The sequence below is a fragment of the Truncatella angustata genome (assembly GCF_020726525.1).
Source record: "Truncatella angustata strain MPI-SDFR-AT-0073 chromosome Unknown BKA67scaffold_7, whole genome shotgun sequence".
Taxonomy (NCBI): Eukaryota; Fungi; Ascomycota; class Sordariomycetes; order Amphisphaeriales; family Sporocadaceae; genus Truncatella; species Truncatella angustata.
In genome coordinates this window covers 1,367,720-1,384,396 of record NW_025763387.1, presented here as the reverse complement: position 1 = coordinate 1,384,396, position 16,677 = coordinate 1,367,720, and the positions used below count along the sequence as shown (strand labels likewise).

At 48.5% G+C, this 16,677-nt stretch overlaps 7 protein-coding genes across 7 annotated transcripts; 2 read left to right on the top strand and 5 right to left on the bottom strand.

Annotated features, from left to right (window-relative positions):
- Window positions 1–389: 389 nt before the first annotated feature.
- BKA67DRAFT_594155 (uncharacterized protein) lies at window positions 390–1,655 on the bottom strand (the record flags this gene model as incomplete). Its single annotated transcript, XM_046105024.1, has 2 exons — window positions 390–1,380; window positions 1,486–1,655. The coding sequence occupies 2 exons, from the start codon at window positions 1,653–1,655 to the stop codon at window positions 390–392; spliced, it is 1,161 nt and encodes a 386-aa protein (XP_045955179.1).
- A 3,200-nt stretch (window positions 1,656–4,855) lies between these two features.
- On the top strand, window positions 4,856–6,574 carry BKA67DRAFT_661628 (family 4 polysaccharide lyase; the record flags this gene model as incomplete). The annotated part of the gene is made up of 3 exons (XM_046107847.1): window positions 4,856–5,093; window positions 5,149–6,488; window positions 6,545–6,574. The coding sequence occupies 3 exons, from the start codon at window positions 4,856–4,858 to the stop codon at window positions 6,572–6,574; spliced, it is 1,608 nt and encodes a 535-aa protein (XP_045955178.1).
- Window positions 6,575–6,727: 153 nt separating this feature from the next.
- On the bottom strand, window positions 6,728–7,964 carry BKA67DRAFT_369852 (uncharacterized protein). Its single transcript, XM_046096481.1, has 3 exons — window positions 7,886–7,964; window positions 7,548–7,827; window positions 6,728–7,343 (listed from the first exon to the last, which is right to left on the bottom strand). Exons 2-3 carry the CDS (start codon window positions 7,634–7,636, stop codon window positions 6,896–6,898), a joined length of 537 nt encoding a protein of 178 aa, XP_045955177.1. The 5' UTR covers window positions 7,637–7,827; window positions 7,886–7,964; the 3' UTR covers window positions 6,728–6,895.
- A 109-nt stretch (window positions 7,965–8,073) lies between these two features.
- On the bottom strand, window positions 8,074–9,829 carry BKA67DRAFT_609224 (family 10 glycosyl hydrolase). Its single transcript, XM_046105377.1, has 3 exons — window positions 9,189–9,829; window positions 8,501–9,136; window positions 8,074–8,429 (listed from the first exon to the last, which is right to left on the bottom strand). Exons 1-3 carry the CDS (start codon window positions 9,405–9,407, stop codon window positions 8,184–8,186), a joined length of 1,101 nt encoding a protein of 366 aa, XP_045955176.1. The 5' UTR covers window positions 9,408–9,829; the 3' UTR covers window positions 8,074–8,183.
- Window positions 9,830–10,303: 474 nt separating this feature from the next.
- On the top strand, window positions 10,304–11,483 carry BKA67DRAFT_575505 (uncharacterized protein). The gene has a single exon (XM_046103504.1). The coding sequence runs from the start codon at window positions 10,596–10,598 to the stop codon at window positions 11,334–11,336; it is 741 nt and encodes a 246-aa protein (XP_045955175.1). The 5' UTR covers window positions 10,304–10,595; the 3' UTR covers window positions 11,337–11,483.
- Window positions 11,484–11,978: 495 nt separating this feature from the next.
- On the bottom strand, window positions 11,979–13,143 carry BKA67DRAFT_538686 (carbohydrate esterase family 16 protein; the record flags this gene model as incomplete). The annotated part of the gene is made up of 3 exons (XM_046100503.1): window positions 11,979–12,078; window positions 12,134–12,827; window positions 12,882–13,143. The coding sequence occupies 3 exons, from the start codon at window positions 13,141–13,143 to the stop codon at window positions 11,979–11,981; spliced, it is 1,056 nt and encodes a 351-aa protein (XP_045955174.1).
- A 2,158-nt stretch (window positions 13,144–15,301) lies between these two features.
- On the bottom strand, window positions 15,302–16,546 carry BKA67DRAFT_538685 (putative amidoligase enzyme-domain-containing protein; the record flags this gene model as incomplete). Its single annotated transcript, XM_046100502.1, has 1 exon — window positions 15,302–16,546. The coding sequence occupies one exon, from the start codon at window positions 16,544–16,546 to the stop codon at window positions 15,302–15,304; it is 1,245 nt and encodes a 414-aa protein (XP_045955173.1).
- Window positions 16,547–16,677: the final 131 nt, after the last annotated feature.

Below are 16,677 nucleotides of genomic sequence, written 5' to 3'. Positions count from 1 at the left end.
GACATACTACACTCTTCAGGGGTGCCTCATACTCGCTCCTCTTCTGGGCAGGCCTTCACCAGCGTTTCTTTCAAGATTCTCCGAATGGTAGGCGGCTAAAGCCTCCACGAGCTATTTTGTTCCTAGACTCTACTTGGTTGAGTTATTCCCACAAGAGATTGCGAACTAGGAATAACGACAATATGAAGGCACTGGTGCAGCTGGCATTAGAGTATATATGACACTTGGTTGGTTGCAATACTCAGTCAACGTGCTTTGGGCGTCTCACCCCGAATTGTATTCATTTGGTCCAGTACAAGGCAGCCTAGTAATGTGGTGATGTACATAAATTGACGTCAAAATCAGACCAGAGAACAGCCCGGAGACGATATCAATTGCCCGTTAGATTCTTAAAAGGTTGTTTGTAGTTTTGGGTAATCCTTGGCATGAACTTCCAAGTCTGCATAGATGGCAGCTGAGTCATCGCCCTTCAGATCCTCCATTCTATGAGTATCCTCATCCTCTAGCTTCTCCAATTCTTCGAGCGGTTCGGTCTTGCCATCCTGCTGGTCCTCGCTCTGGGGCTCAGTAGCTTTCTCAATGCCGCCGGACTCGCCAATGAGTAAGAACTGCGTATTGACGTAATCCAGGTGCTTAGGATTTGTAGCCGCCCACCGGAGAGAGCGGAACTCCTCCTTGACCTCCTTTGGATATTCAGCACCTTGTGGGAGGGCAACGTTCCCTGGCGCATCGTAATCTGGGTTCCTAGTCGAAATGGTGAAGCTTCCTCGCTCCCGCAAGCCGACCTCACTTTGGAGCTCACCAAGATCTTTGGGCAGAGTGAGTATGTAGGCAAGGTGGTTCTCTCGACCGGTCGTCGTAATGGCATAGATGCCCTCGCCGATCGGTGTTGCAGCAGGACTATGGCGAACTCCGGCAGTCTTGGTAGCGTAATCGGATGCGGAGAGGAACTCGTCCTTGAGGGTGTTAAAAGAGATGTCGCACTTCTCCACGAAAGCAATCCATTTATCCTTGCCGCTGAGAGGAAGAACCTTCTTGGGAATCGCAATCAGACGGCTGTTTCCGGCGTCACCAATAGTGCCTTCGCCGAGCTTGGCATCCTTATCAATGGGCCGAAGAATGATATAACTTCGTGCGACGTCATTGACACTGCTGGGGTCATCAATTCCAACACGGCCACGGAAGAAGAAGTAGATGATACCCTTCTCAAGAATACTAGCGGGCACGGCGCCATCCCGAGCTTTCGGCTCCTCAGCAGATCCATTTTGGTTATCTGCTACGCCTTGACCATCATCATCTTCTTCTTGTTTCGTCTCCTTTGAATCCTCCGTAGACTCTGTATTCTCGGCATTGTTTGGCTTGTCCTCTGGCTTGTTATTGCTGAAAGTACAGTTAGTATAAAGTTACAGTTCGCACTCCAACCAACAACCCATCGACTTGAATGCTGAAATTGAGAAGCTTATGCTCAGGGTTTGTGCAACTCACGCATTTAAGGTCTCCTCGATTGTCTTTTGCTCTTTGGCATCCGTCTTCTTGACCCTCTTGGATTGAGGTGAGGACTCCTCATCAATCTGATGCTTAGTCCCTGCGGCTTGGTCTGCCGAGCTGTCGGCGGCGTTGCCGTTCTTTTCTGCCGATCTTGTGGAGGATACCATGGTGGCGGGTCAGAAACAACTTAAACAAATAATCTGGAAGTAAAGTGAAGTGTACAGTTGTGTACTCAGGTGTAAGTAATAGGAATTTAGCCAGTTGAATAACTGATGGCTGAAAGTTGTTAGTCGACGGCCTAATGCTGAACTCTAAGAAAATGTCGCAAGGAACTCAAGTAAAATGTTGCAACGAGAAATCTGAGATTCAAAATAGAAGTAACGAAGTTTTCATCAACCTCTTGTAAAAAGCAATCATCAGCACCGTAGCCTTCCCCAGATTTCGCCTTAGCATGCAGATTAGTGTTATACTGATGTCATGGAAGCCTTTAGCACCAGGAACGCGCTAAGTTAGAGTTCAAGACACGCTCAGCGCGCCAAGGCCGCTGAAGCTTGGGCCAGTTGGCGCTGATTTAAGTTAGCGGTGGGGCTTCCGGCCTCCATAGCGACCTCTACTAACAACCTGTCTGAATAGGACCTTTGCGTTTGCGGTATACTCTTGCCGATACTTCACTGTTCTGACACACTGCCAGATGATGGAATTGCTGCATCTCAATGTAACCGATATAACTCTTTGAGTCTGTTGTCAGGCTGACTGCAGCTAAATTCAAACCGGACAATGCAGCCGTACTGCCATCTTCTATTCATTCACGTGGCACGGGGTTGTTGAGAGAATCAAAGAAGCGTGTCCAAGACAAGACATAGCTCCTCACATCTGGGAGAAAGTATAGTCGCACTGGTTGCCCACCGGCCAGAAACTATTGCAGGCTGCAAACTAAGGTAAGTCCTGCCGATAGCTGAGGAGTGCAGATCGGATGTCGACGGCATTCATATCGTTAGAGAAACATTGAGGAAGTACCGGTAGAGGAAATGAAGTCTACGTATTCTCCTGTGCCCCATGTTCAGCTTCCGCGAAAATACCACCGAATATTTTATAGATCCGTATTAGAGATCATTTTGGGCCAACTCCGTTCAAGTACTTTTTAGTGAAATTCCAGTCCACAACGCCCATGTCCGTCATGAAACGGACGCAGGCGACGTGTCGATTTGTTTACTGGCTAAAATTTCCTTTTCGCTCTAGGAAATGGCCATTCAAACTGCTGTCCAAGTTCTTCTAAGTTGTCTATCGCAGTAACATGCTCCAGGTGTGTTTGCCAGAAATGGCATACTTGGGTTTACTGGAACCTTTTCGATAGGACAATTGCACGGATTTAAACTTCAGAATCGGTGGCAGGTTTGAAGAAAACGAGCTACATCAAAGACGTCTTGTCGTCTGGAAATACGGAAGATAATTTCTTCTTGGTGCCAGACTGTTCTACCATGATCCAAGCAAACCGGTGGCGATTGAACAGCCAGCCGTGCCGGCTGCATATCTTCCGTTACGAAAATGTCGGTGAATACTCAAGGTTAGTCTATCACACAAGGGGTAATGGGCATCGCACTCCGTCGGTGATATCCACCAGTGTGACGCTGCAGATGCAATCTGTTCAAATTTTTTTTTTTTATAAATTTCATCGGCGCCTGCAACATCGAGGTCATTTAAAGAGGTTTGCGTCGACTCTATGTACTAGTAATGCATTGAGTTTCCACGTTTTTGTCGCCGTCATATGGCAATGAGGTCGCTAAGATCCTTTTGAAATATGTGCACGACTTATGGAGAAACCTTTCTCGCGCAAAAAGGGGACATTAGTGGATATTGATAACCCAAATGGATAATGAAGTCGCAAATCATGACGGATGTCGAAGTCTTATAATCAAAAGCTGGGTTGGGTTGCAAGTCTCCAAAAATTCGACATACCGTCTAGAGATGGCGATGCGCACTAAGAGCCTCTAACTTCGTCACAACATACTAAGGTTATGGTTGCAGGCACAATTTCACTGCCCTTGTCGACTAGTAACAAGGGTGGCAGTCGAAGACGGTTGTAAAGTCCATCAAGAATTCACCACCTGGCTGTTCTTCGCATCCCTGCCGGTAGATCAATCCGACGCACAAAAGAAACTCTACAGTGCCTGCAAAGTCATGCTTATAAGTTCAATCAAGCTTCGTCGCTCTCTCTTTGTTGGGAAATGATGGGCTCGTCTAATAGAGTTTTGACGTCTAGGAAATCTGGGGAAGCGACAAGTCCAATGGCGCTATGGGGTCCCATCTGCCGATGCAAATGCACAGGTACATACATATGTCAGGTTGGTAATAAGGCACCATAGGGAGATTGATGCACGCCACCGGAACATTTAACAGCCACTCAAGCCATGATGGACACACATCGTCCGGAATTCATGCCTAGCTGATGATGTAGTTCGTTGACCAGAGATTTCGTATGGCTAGATACTATCAGTCTTTTCTTCAGTTTCCATCTCTCTCATTACGCGCATTGCAACGAAGCGCAATAATTTATGATCCAAAGGATTGAAGAACATTCCAGTATGCGGAGTGAAGTCCAATGTTCTGTCTACTTAGGTTAGCGCCTGGTACATACTGTTGGCCGCCACGGCAGACAGAGTCGCATTTGTATGCGTTTACTCAAGGGAAATTGCGGGGTGCAGGTGGATCTCCTGAGACATGGACTGAATGGTGGAAAATGCATAACTGAGCGCCGTTTCCGGACACAACAGGGGAGTAGAGTTGCTTCCGTGGTCATTTCACTTGTTAGGCCCGTCTTAGTTTTCCCAGTCTTGCCGACGAATCCTTCTGGTCACATTTCCATAACACGTCGTCTAGCGTGGACGTAACCTTCCTCCCTTCCTGACCCCGTGTAGGAATTTACTCGGGCGCAAGGGACCGAGAGTAATGATCGGCCATCGATATACCGAGAAATGCGTTGGATGAGAAAAGAAGCTCATTGTGGTTGTTCTCGCCGGCTTGCCGGCCGGTTGGTATTTGTTTGGTAACATCGCTGATGGTAGATTGTCCTGCCAAGATGCGTTGGCTGGAGCCAGGTGGTAGTTGGCTGGAGCCAGGGTGGTATAGACCCCGTATGGCTCCGCTTGTTGGTACTGCCCCGACTCAACATCTCTGGTCGTATCTGCGAGCGAAGACGTATGGATGATGGGTGACCCCTGAAATTTGTTTCCGCCAGTGTTGAGACACTTGGCAAACATGGGTGAATATATATATGAGAGCTGGTAGAAGATGTCATGCTCGAGATCGACACTCACGACAAGCCGAAGCTGCAGACTTCTAGTCAATCTTGCCCAGGATGGTGTTCACAATGCTTCTTTCGTTTCTCTTGGCATGGGCCACTTCCGTTGCTGCCATTACTGTCACTACAGCTACTGCATCTTATACCATTAACACCGAGAGTAGCTATGGCTTCACCACGGTGATTAGCCGTACTACCTGTGACATCACCTCTCTAAAGTATTACGGCACTGAGTACCAGTACTCGAGCACTTACAGCCATATCGCTTCTGGTCTGGGCTCCGCAACCGTATCTTACACCACAAGCGGTAAGTTTGCTCTTGTTAACTCGGTTGGTTTGGCTGTACTGATATTAATTCTCAGGCAATTATGTCATCGTCAAGTGTGTCGCCAGCAGTAGTGATTTCGACTTGACTCATTACCTCGTCTTTGCCGACGGCGAGAACAACATCTATATGGGCACTTATACTAATAGCGAACCGGCCATTGGCGAACTACGATTCATCTTCCGTCTGACTGGTCTCACGGAGACGTACCCAACTTACTCCTATGGCGATGTTTCTGACACGGCTAGTGGCACTGCCATCGAAGCCTCCGACGTCTACACAGTCAGCAGCCAGACACGTAGCAAGTTCTACTCGTCAGAAAGATTCATCGATAACTCTGCCTACTGTGCTACCGACTCTGGTGCCAGCATCCATGCCTGTTGGGTTCGACCTGATCAGAAGGCCACCGAGAAGAGTTCTGGGGGACCTTTCTTTCGCGATATCAACTTGAACTGGGGAGGCAGCTACCACTCGGTCACATATTACATGAACTCCAACCACGCCCAAACCGAGACCTACCGCCAAGGTTTCCATGGACCTTACGTATTCTCCTTTACTCGATCAGGCATCCCCAAAGCCAGTGACTATGATGTCTCCTTCTTCGACAACCTGGGCCTGACAGGTTACACGAAAGCCTCGGGCCGTGGCACCGTCAAGGGTACCGCAACAGGTGTCTCCAGCAGCTTCCCGATTGTCGTCCATTGGTATAATGCCAACTACCAGTACTGGGCGTACGCTTCATCCGCCGGGGCCTTCACATCGCCTGCCATGGTTGCCGGTACATACACTATGAGGCTCTACCAGGACGAGTTTTTAGCTGCTACCCAGTCTGTTACCGTCACTGCTGGTGGCTCAGTCACCTCCAACATTGCGGCTTCGAGCACCGTTTTGACCTCATCTCACACAACCATCTTCAAATTGGGTGACTACGATGGTCAGCCTACTGGTTTCTTGAATGCCGACAAGCAGCTGCGCATGCACCCGTCCGACAGCCGCATGTCATCCTGGACCCCCGGCACCGTCGCCAGCACCGCGGCCTCGTCTCTCCCCATGGCTCTATTCAAGGATGTCAACAGCGGAACCAAGATCAGCTTCTCCCTGTCCGCGGCTGTCAGTAAGGCGGCGACCCTGCGCATTGCAACCACACTGTCATTCGCGGGAGGTCGTCCTCAAGCTATCGTCAATGGCTACACCTGCACAGCACCGTCGGCACCCACGACCATTGATAGCCGTGGTGTCACTCGTGGCGCATACCGTGGCTGGGGTGATATTTACGACTGCAGCGTCCCGAGCGGCACCTTGGTCAGTGGCTCCAACACCGTCACCATCAACATCATTAGCGGAAGCAGTGGTGATGACTTCTTGAGCCCCAATGTGGTGAGTATCTTCCTACTGTCCCGCATCGTATGCTTTGTACTAACTCCTGCTATCAGATCCTTGACGCCATAGAGCTCTTCTACTAAACAACAGAGGAACACTCAAGTCTCATAACTTTCCTGAAATATTTCATTCAGCATGTCGCGGTTAATGCAAACGCATGGCGGCTGTATATAGCTTTACCCTTTGCCTGTCTATATTGATTCATCTGTATATACTTCTTTCTAAAATCCACAAATTTTTCATGTTACCATCCATATTGCATGTGCTATTTGCGCCAGCCAGTCTTGCCATGCTAGTTCCCATATGCTTAACGCCTGATTGTAATTATGCATGAAATAGCTCCAGAAGCGGAATTATATACAGAAAGCGATCTGCACCTCCCACGCAATACGGTAAGAGAATATCTAGTACATGACACCGACAGCAATGGCAGCAGCAAGTCCAGCGACAGCACCACCGGTGGCCATGGACCTATGTGCGCCGGCAGTGCTGGCACTCGTGCTCGAAGCCGAAGCGCCAGACGCGGTGCCTGAACCAGAAGCGGCGGATTTGACGGTCGAGGACCCAGTTGCAGTCGCTTTGGCCGTGGCCGTGGTGGCTGCCGCGCCGGTCTCGCCAAGCACACTGGTCTCGACGGCCTTGAACGACGCAATGACGGTGGCAAACTCGCTCTGCGCGCTGGTCGGCACGCCGGTCTTGTACCAATCCGCGGTTGTGTAGTCGCCGTTTAGGAAGCCCTCGCCATCAATGGACGACATGATGGCATCGGCGTCCGACCGGGTTGCAATGGCCAGGTAGATAGTGTTGGCGGCCTCGATGTAAGCTGAGTCTGTTTGAAGCCCTCCCTGATAACTGCAGCACCAATTTTGTGAGTATGAGATCTTTCGCAAACCTAAAGCAAGAGGGTCTTCGAGTATTGAAAACCAGTAAATGAAAAAGTACTAACTCGTAGATTGCCGATGCCAGGCTCGTGGCAGCAGCGCCGGTCGCAGCCGTGGGCACGGATGCTCCGTAGTATTGAGACAAGTACTCGGAAACGGGGATAGTGTCCTCTACCTCAGTCCAAGCAGGTACGGTATAGGCAGGATCATCGTAATCAGCCGTGTAGGTAGCACCGCCAGCCGTGACGGTGTAAACACTATCATCGCTGCTCTGTGCGAGCGCCAGCATGGGCGCCACAGCAGCGATAGCAACTTGAGCGGAGCGCATGTTGAACGAACGTGTGGGTATGTTTCTTCGTAAGCGAGCGTGGGTATATATTTTGTGGCACAAGACCCGCGCTGATCGGTGCGAATTAGGCTTTAAAGTTAATGATAAAGTACGTATGAAAGAATGGCTTGGCAACGTTAATGATCGTCTCCAGTTGATAGAGATTGACAAGAGAAACAACAAACCGTTGATAATTGAGACGCAAGGGAGAACACGGCGTTTTGTATTTCATCACAGGCATTAATTTCCGAAATCTTTAAGGGGCTGCGTAAATTTCATGCGCCTCCATCCTGTCAGCGGCGCAGTGCATATCAACGGCAGGCACCTGCGAATCCTTCGCGCGTTCTGGGCGCTGGACCGGCTCTTGGCCATGCAGGGATTCAATTGAGTTCCACAAGCCATTTGTTAACGTCTTTCTTTGCAATCGCGCTTATGTACAGCAAGTTTCGGCAAAGAAGATTTGATATCTTTACTCTATCATTATCAAAATAATTTGTTGCTTTTACCGAAATCCCTTGGGTGATCCTTCGTCTTGCAAGGCTTGTCACCTGTTTTGTTCTTGAAAGCCTCGATCACCCCATAGTAAGCGGGATGCTTGGTGAAGTCCTCGAACCATAACAGGGGATTGCCTTGACCAGGGAAAACAGCCGGTACCCAACTGAATGGGTCATAAAAGTCCCAGATGGTCATTCCGATGCAGGCCTCGGTTTGGACGCAAGCGCTGGCAGCCTGGGAAGAGTTAATTAGGATTTGGACTTGTAATTTCTTTTCATTTCTTGCAATATAACAGGGGACCTCACATCTCTATACGCTTCCTTCTGCCACTCTATGCCAGTGTCGTTCAGTGGTAGATAGATTCTCACGTCCAACTCTGTGTACGCAACCTCAAGTCCGCGAGCGCCATACGACTGGATGACGGAAATTTGCTGGTCAAGTGTCGGTGATCGACCAGCAACAAAGTGTGCCTGCATCCCGATACCGTTGATCTTAATGCCGTCGTCTTGCAGCAGCTTGACAATGCGCAGTGCGCCTTCGCTCTTATTACCAGGCGACTCGATGTTGTAGTCGTTGTAATAGAGCTTGACGTCCGGGTCGACCTTGGCCGCTGTGCTGAAGGCAAGCTTGAGGAAGTCCTCACCAAGTGTGTTGTAGAATACCGACTCCCGGTAAGTTCCGTCCTCGTTGAGAGCCTCATTGACAACATCCCAAGCATAGCATTTTCCCTTGTAATGTTCCATGACGTTGGTGATGTGGTTCACGACCACTTCGGTCAAGGCCTCAGCGGTCCAGTTCTGGGCCTCGACCCAAGGGGCCAGTTGGCTGTGCCAGACCAGTGCATGGCATCGTTGGATCAGATGGTTCTCCTGAGCGATTGAGGTAACAATGTCGCCCTCTGTGAAGTTGAATACACCTTGCTCCGGCTCGGTGAAGATCCACTGTGAACTATGGTTAGTTTACCTCATCACTCATTACTACTGTATCACTGACCTTCTGTCCATTGGTGGGAGTTGTCGACCCAAATTCACTGTGGTCTCTCAAAATAGCATCGTATTGAGGATATGCAGCGGTCTGGTTTGCCCTCTCACGCTGTCCGGGAGTGTCGGTCGCCGCACCGAAGTACTTGAGCCCAGCCTTCTTCGCTTGTAGATTTAGCTGAGCCGAGCACAAGGGCAATGATGCAGCCAAGAGCACGAGTAGGCGATGCATGGTGTTGACAGGTTACAGCACAAGATGCGTGACAGTGTCAAATAGCAACTGGACGATGTGAGCCCGGGGAGAGCAGCCTCATTTATGCATCCTGTCTGACTACAATGGCACCTTGAATCCGGTATGTATGCCCTTGGCTACCCCAATTCTCCAAGCGAGGCTGTTGGACCTGAATGATATCCGGACATCGATATCGTCATGGAAGCGATCCGAAAACCTGGATCTTTAAGAATCCGTACGACCGTGCTGCGATGGAACCGACCATTGGCGAATTACGACCCATCTCCTTGCTCATGTGGGTGGCAGGAAGTTCGGTTACGACGCCGAGGGCCTGGTCGCGGCTAATACCAGAGTTGGGGTCTCGATACACAACGCATTGCCAAGTAGCAATGTGCTATTTATCCGGTGCGGAGTACTATATTTGCCGTTAATCCAAGATTGCCAAACGCCACATCGTGCTGTTGTACCCCAACTCGCATGCGGAGAAAGCCTCACCACCCCTGCCAAGCCAAAAAGTTTGTCAAAGAACTGTGCACGACGCAGAATAATACGAGTAGATATAGGTTATTGATACCCACGCTTCTTACGCAACAACGCTGCTGCATTACAACGTATTGCTCCTTAGCTTGCGCCAATGTCCATAGTTGCTATTTGGTAATAAAGTGCTTTCGAAGCCCACCCAAAAATTCATCTGAAGTTATTTGTTTGCTGTAACAAACAGTCTGCGCATCAAATAGAAACGTAATTGTGTAAACAATGTTATGGCGTATGCCTAGTATCGAACGTATCATAAAAGTGTGTTGAGCAATCTGTATGGTCCCGGTTCGTGGTGTCTTATAATAACATTGCAAGACAGGCTGCTGGCAATGTCTTCAGCCTCAACATCAACTTGTAATCTTTTGACTATGACTTCTGCAACATACTGACCAGTCCGACTTGATAAGGAGAGTCGGGAGGACACAACGAAAGTTGCCAAGAGGAGATTGTTTGAAACTTTTGCTTTTTACCCCCTTGTCGGTGCTTTTGCTCCTACCTACAGGTTTGAATGCCCCCAAACCCCGCCTGCAAACGATTACTCAAACCACTTCATTGATAGAGGCATCACGTCCACGGTACTCTCTCCTGTAATTTTCAACTTTGTTTCCAGCAATTCTGTGAACACCAGTAACATTGAGAATTCCCGATAAGATGCCCGAGTGTGCCAAATGCAAGGCAGGTGTTGACCTGAAGACGTGCGCAAAATGCCAATCAGTCCTCTATTGCTCCAGAGATTGCCAAAAGGATGACTGGAAAGTTCACAAGAAGGTGTGCGCCAAGAGCACTCAAGGGGGTAGTAATACAACCTCAACTGGAAGCAGCTCTACTCGCGCTGGTACCGGTCCTAGAACCAAAGGACTGGAGAAGCACCTCAATAAACCAATGACACGCCTTCACAACCGCAGTTGGCTGCACGGTCGCCCAGAGAACGACGTCTACAAAATCCTGATTGACTCTTATCGTCTGAAGATGGCCGACGACGTCAATTTTGATGCCAAACCAGAAGCAGAGTCGATTTACACAGCAGCCGGAGCTGCCAACCCCCTAGCTGGCTTCCGGCGTTTCCTGGCCCAAGCGAAGTCAAGCGAAGGACTCTTGCCGACTTGGTGGAACGATGAGAATCAGAAGGAATGTGAGGCATTGGCAACGCCACGGGACGGTTTGTACAGCCTCAGCAAGAAGATACAGAAGGCCGATATCATCACTCATTATGATGATCCGCAATTCCCGATGCAGCTCCGTCTGCTGCGCGAACAGATCACTGGAAGAGGGCCTGCGGGACAGTCTGGAGGCCCCATGATCTATCAGATGATGCAATTTGAACGTGGCGATGGTGACGGTGAGTTCATCATGATGGACACGACGACGGGGAAGATTCAAAAAGGTCATTGAAAAGTAAAGGTTGTTGCAGCGATGCATCGTCACATGCTGTCATGAGAGACTGGCAGGTTGTAATCTGAGGCAACATAGGTGGTTTTTGGTTTGTTTGTTGTATTGCTTAAGAATGATGATGGCTGAAACTATGTGATCAGAATGGATGTGTTGGTCTTCATATTGAGAACTTTGTCCTCCGTAAGAAACTCAATTAGATTGGTTACGACCGCAGACACAGTATCCACGTCGTCAAATTTCATGTGTGCTAGAGCTCCTACAGCGCACGAAGTTAACTTTCACGAATTTCCAGGGTAGGACTGGCTTAGTTCCAGTCTCAAGAACATGGGCAGCAACAACCCCTCTGTTGATCAATGTTTTGTCACATCAACCAGGAATACGAGGGCCATGCATCGTGGCGACTATGGTGGAGGTTATTCTGGTACCATGGAGCGGGGGAGGAACACTTCATAACATCCTTCACCAGATTTCGGGATGAGGGTGAGGCGAGTCTTTAACGTCTCATCTTATTAGATATAGGGATCAAATCACATCGATTGATTTGAGGTTATTCCAACTTAATTTACTGCCGTGGGCGTAGTAATAGACCTTTCACATGTCGACTCGTGTATGCTTCTCTGCCCTGCTGGAGGGGTTTAAGTATCACCAGTAAGTCGCATAGGAAGAATTTCCCGAGACGAGCTCGACGAACTCATTGGCAATTATTTGATCAGTTCTTTCAGACGGATGGAGCTCGTCGTACCTACACCAGAGTCAATATTGGTTTTCAATATCTAGGCCTTAAATGGGCGACGTACCATAAGAACGAAGATAGAGCGTTCTCGGAAGCGATACATTTCGAGTTATCCACGCCGCAATTGTAGTAGAAGCCAGTGGTGTTGGCAGGTGCGTCGAGATACTGCTCAGGATTATTGTGAATATCAAGAATGAGCTGATGAACATTAAAGATCGTAACGGAAGAGCCCGGCCAACGCGACTTGATCTTTGTCTGGACTGGAACGCCATAATCAAACATTGTATTAACACTTGTCGTGTACTCCAACATTTTCTGCTCGTATTCCGTCATGTTGTAGGTGGTCTTATCTGTCCAATAGTGGTTGTCGCCTATGCCGCTGTTCTGTGGTGCCGCATACAGCGGCGAGAGTTCAAGGGGTGCGGTGTTGAGCAGTACAAAGTGGCGGCCGCCGGTCTTGTAGATGTTATCAAAAACTTCCCAGATGCAATCAATGAAGTTGGTTATCGTCAACCCAGGATTTTGAGAGTCTGTGAGGAAAGCATCAATGCCGAGATCATTGGTCCCGATCCAGAGTGCATAGAGGGTGTTGTCGGACTGCCTGTTTGTGTAGAAAGTGTTCGTACTTGTAGATTCGTTCACATACGCGATATCTTCCAAGAAAGAAGGTATCTCGTCTTCTAAAACTGATGGAAATGTACGGTTGATGCCAGCCAAATAACGCGAGAAGATCTCATTCGAGCAGAAAGCTCCGCTTACTAGAGCATGATTAGCTACAAACGTCCTTACACGAGCATCTGAGGGCCTCATACCGGCATAATCGTAGTATGTTGCACCCAGCTGCTGTGATGCAAAATGGCCCCAAGCATACCCGCCCGTTGAGGTGAAGTTGCTCCCGGACGTATTAGTAGCCGGCGGTGGCGTAACGCCGTGATTAGCAAAGTATGCGGATAGGCGTCCCTGGTCCGTGTAGCTGTCACCAAAAGAGATCAAATTCTCAACATTCGTTAGCTTTCCCGTGCTACAGGATGAAGCAGCGACGCTGGCTGCTAGGAGTAGTGGGAGCAAACCCATGGTAAGTTCGAAAAAAAAATTGTTTACGGAATCGTGCACCAGAATGATCGAGGTGCTAAAAGCTGAGCATCGTCATTGAATGTTGAACTTGGAACCTGCATTACTTATAGACCCAGAAGAACAATGTGCCATTGGCTTATGCCATTCACCCGGCAGCTAGACCGGGCAGTAAATTGCATACTGATGTAAACGAAATGCATATTTACTAGCGCTATTGGTCCAATTTGAGGGGTATTGATACCTGCAGAATCCCGATATACTCATTCCTTGGCCGGCATGTCGGGTCGGTTCTCCAAAGGCACGAGTCAACAAGGTTAATACCTCCACAGGGGATCCCCATGTAACACTGCAGATCTGGTTGGAGGAGCTTCTTAGGCCGTGGAAGAATTGCCGTGACCAGGTGGTGGCATATTGGGGTAACTTGGAGAAGTTGAGGATCTGAGCCAAACTATGAAAGTAACCTCGGACCGGTTGCCATGTGCTGTAAATGTTAAGTTATTTGTGTCGTCTTGTAGCATTCCCCAATTGTAGACTGATAAATTAAAGGCTTATGGCTCGGACGGTAATTGCTGGTAACTTAGCACTGTAAGAAGGTAGACAGTAGCGTTACAGTGCACTACATCTGAGCAAACATGATTATCATGTCGATGGCTCACTTAATACCCAGAAGTCAAACTAATATAGCCCATTTTCAGATGAAAGTTGAGTGCCAGGTGCGTTCATTTATTCTACGCTCAATGTCGTTTGTGACTTTGTTAGAACATAAAGTGTCTAGTGTAAATGGGCAATGGTCTGACGTTGCCGCACTGAGGATAAGTATCAGTGATTTGGTTATTGAGTATGCACGGAAGAAACTAGTGGTTAAAGACACAAACAATTAACATAAACATGCCTTTGTGTGGCATGCTTTATTTACTGTTGACACATAACTTAGTATGTATGTGCTATACTGGGGGTTAACTGCCCATGGACCAACGTGCCCCACCCATCTAGCTACAGTAGCGGGGACCCCAAACTTTCTCATCAAATACACCGCCCGGCAGAACCCTGGCCCCACCCAAGCTTCACCTACAGCTCAGTTCGCCGACCAGCTGAGCTTCGCTCCGTTCCTGTCTGATTTCTTTTCCTTATCCTAGTAAGTAATCCCAAACGCATGCTACATGTTTTGGAACAACATTAACCAATACCAGGTGCACGGGCGTTACGCATATCAGTGAGGATTCGTCCGAGATTGCGTTTTTGCTAGTTGAAAACTATAGTAAGTTATCTCGAACCTTTCTTGATCTGCTGGCAGGCTTTGATTCTAACGTGCTTTCTAGACTATGACCACTCCTACTTGGCTACGGCTGGATAGGGAATTTTTGGCACATTATCTCATCGGAGACATCTTTTTTTCTTTCATCACTCTCGGTCCCTAGAGGAGCGGAGTGAAGGAGGAGTTCACTACATTCGACAACTCAAAGGCCAGCTTGTCTGTGAGGTCGGGACGTTGTAATCATACCACTCTTATCGTGCCTAAACCAAATGCCTCTCAATAGAGTCACCAGCATACCACCAATCAACGCCTTCATGAAGTTGACGGAGATGCTACTATCACGCAATAGTATCGAATCTACCATTACGTGAACGCGTCAGGACGCGACGAAATCCAGAAACCCGAGCCCAAGGCAGAAAGTGTACAACGAGCTTTCGAAAACACAAGAAAGAACAAAAGAAACGCTGTCCCGTGTGAGGGTGCAAAATGGAAAAGATCCAAACCCCCATCCTACACCCCCCAAAAAGAAATTTGACTCGTTGGAGCACCGATAACATTATAAGAATATTGTGAGAGTGCGGCAGAAGCTGCTACAAGGACTTTCAGTATTATACATCTTCCTCCATACTATCGGGAGATGTTGAGCGCAGTGTTATGTCCAACATCACAGAACTGATGGAGCTCCGACTTTAGCACTTGATATCAAGTACGTATGCCAGCAGCAGCAAGAATCAACAAAGCTTACTTTCGTTTAAATTGTCGTTTAAGTCTGAGTTGACCTCTGCATTCATGGTGGAGGACTAATCCCGAGAAAGACAGCTCTATACGCGGTGATGCCAATTTGTACAAAGCAAATATTGGATTCTATGGATTCTGGGATTCAGGAAGGTAGGACATGTCTCACTAATTCATTTCGCCGTTTGCTCGCTCATCGTGAGTTGTGCGCCGAATGTAACTCAACGTTTCTTCGCATCCTATCATCCGGAGGAAATGGTCAAGAGATGACGTCTGGTACTCTTCACCATCCTCGACATCTTGGCACCGTCTGATGAAGTAATCCAATACCTCCGGGTCCATGTCTGTTGCGGCCCACCCACACATACGCACGCATAAGAATGCCCAGAGTACTATCCATTCTGGGTTACTGCTTCCAGCCGCTTGTCTGAACTCAATGGTTGGTTTCCCCTCAAAGATTGTATCTGAAGCTGTACTTATCACATAATTTTCAAAGTCATAGGCTCCACCCCAGGCGTGGTTCATCGACATCTGCAACGCCAGTTCACTATGGTTTTGGCATGTTGATATTCTTCTACAGCCATCAACAACGTCACACGGCGGTTCATTTACTCGTGCATGGAGTCGATTTCGCATACAGTAATCGTTGTTCTGACGATGAGCCGGGTGGACGAGAGTGATGACCGCATCCATGGTCCAGAGCAAGAACGCAATTCTTCGAAAGAATCGGAAAGGAATTGCATCCGGCCCCATACCACAATGGATGTGGAGTCCGGTAGTGTCATTGAGAATGATACGCACACATGTTCTGAGTAGATCTACTACGCGGTAGATTTCGGCATAACTAGCTGGATGATGTGTCATTGCCGGGGATACAAGTTCGAGGTTGAGGGGCATCAGCCCTTCTTCTAAAACATGATCAGCGGTCAGATAAGACGAGACTTCCCACTCCAGCGTCCAACGGTGGTATGCTGGGTTGCTACTGTTGGCCGAGTACTGCGTTGTGGTGGGCGGCCCTGGTCGTGGTCTCGAGTCGGTGTCATTGATATCATTGAAGTCATTGATATCGACAGTGTTCTGTGCAAAGAACCTTATAAGTCGCCTGAGGGCATAATTGGCACGTTTAACTTCATCTACACTGTCTGGTACTTGAATGACCCCGGGGTATCTGCGGGACAATTCGGCACGGCTTTCTGATGCGCCTCTGACAACGTAGAATGCAAAGAATTCCACCTCTACACCAAACGTCATATGTGGCCGTGCATCATCTGATATGGCTTCATCCGATGCTGTATTCTCATCTAGCGGTTTGTTGTCAGGTTCTGAAACCTCAAACGAATCACTGTTGGCTTTATCGAGTAGACCCTGGAGGTACGCACTTGACCCGTCTTTCATTTTCATGTCTCCAGGCATGGCTCCAGGCACTACGGTGAGTTACTTGCTTCCGTTTCCTATCGTCGATACTGAATCTCAATCGAAGCGAATCACCCATGTTGTATATCAATAATGGATAAGAGCAAACGGGCACGATAGTTTTGTATTTT

What these genes read in the sequence shown, in the direction of transcription:
- BKA67DRAFT_369852 (XM_046096481.1), bottom strand. Translation starts at nt 7,636, where the DNA reads ATGATAGTGTTTACACCGTCACGGCTGGCGGTGCTACCTACACGGCTG. An exon ending in CCGTACCTGCTTGGACTGAG is followed by an intron (nt 7,344 to 7,547) that starts GTAGAGGACACT and finishes TTGGTGCTGCAG; the next exon opens with TTATCAGGGAGGGCTTCAAA.
- BKA67DRAFT_609224 (XM_046105377.1), bottom strand. Translation starts at nt 9,407, where the DNA reads ATGCATCGCCTACTCGTGCTCTTGGCTGCATCATTGCCCTTGTGCTCG. An exon ending in CTCCCACCAATGGACAGAAG is followed by an intron (nt 9,137 to 9,188) that starts GTCAGTGATACA and finishes CATAGTTCACAG; the next exon opens with TGGATCTTCACCGAGCCGGA. An exon ending in AGAAGGAAGCGTATAGAGAT is followed by an intron (nt 8,430 to 8,500) that starts GTGAGGTCCCCT and finishes AACTCTTCCCAG; the next exon opens with GCTGCCAGCGCTTGCGTCCA.
- BKA67DRAFT_575505 (XM_046103504.1), top strand. Translation starts at nt 10,596, where the DNA reads ATGCCCGAGTGTGCCAAATGCAAGGCAGGTGTTGACCTGAAGACGTGC.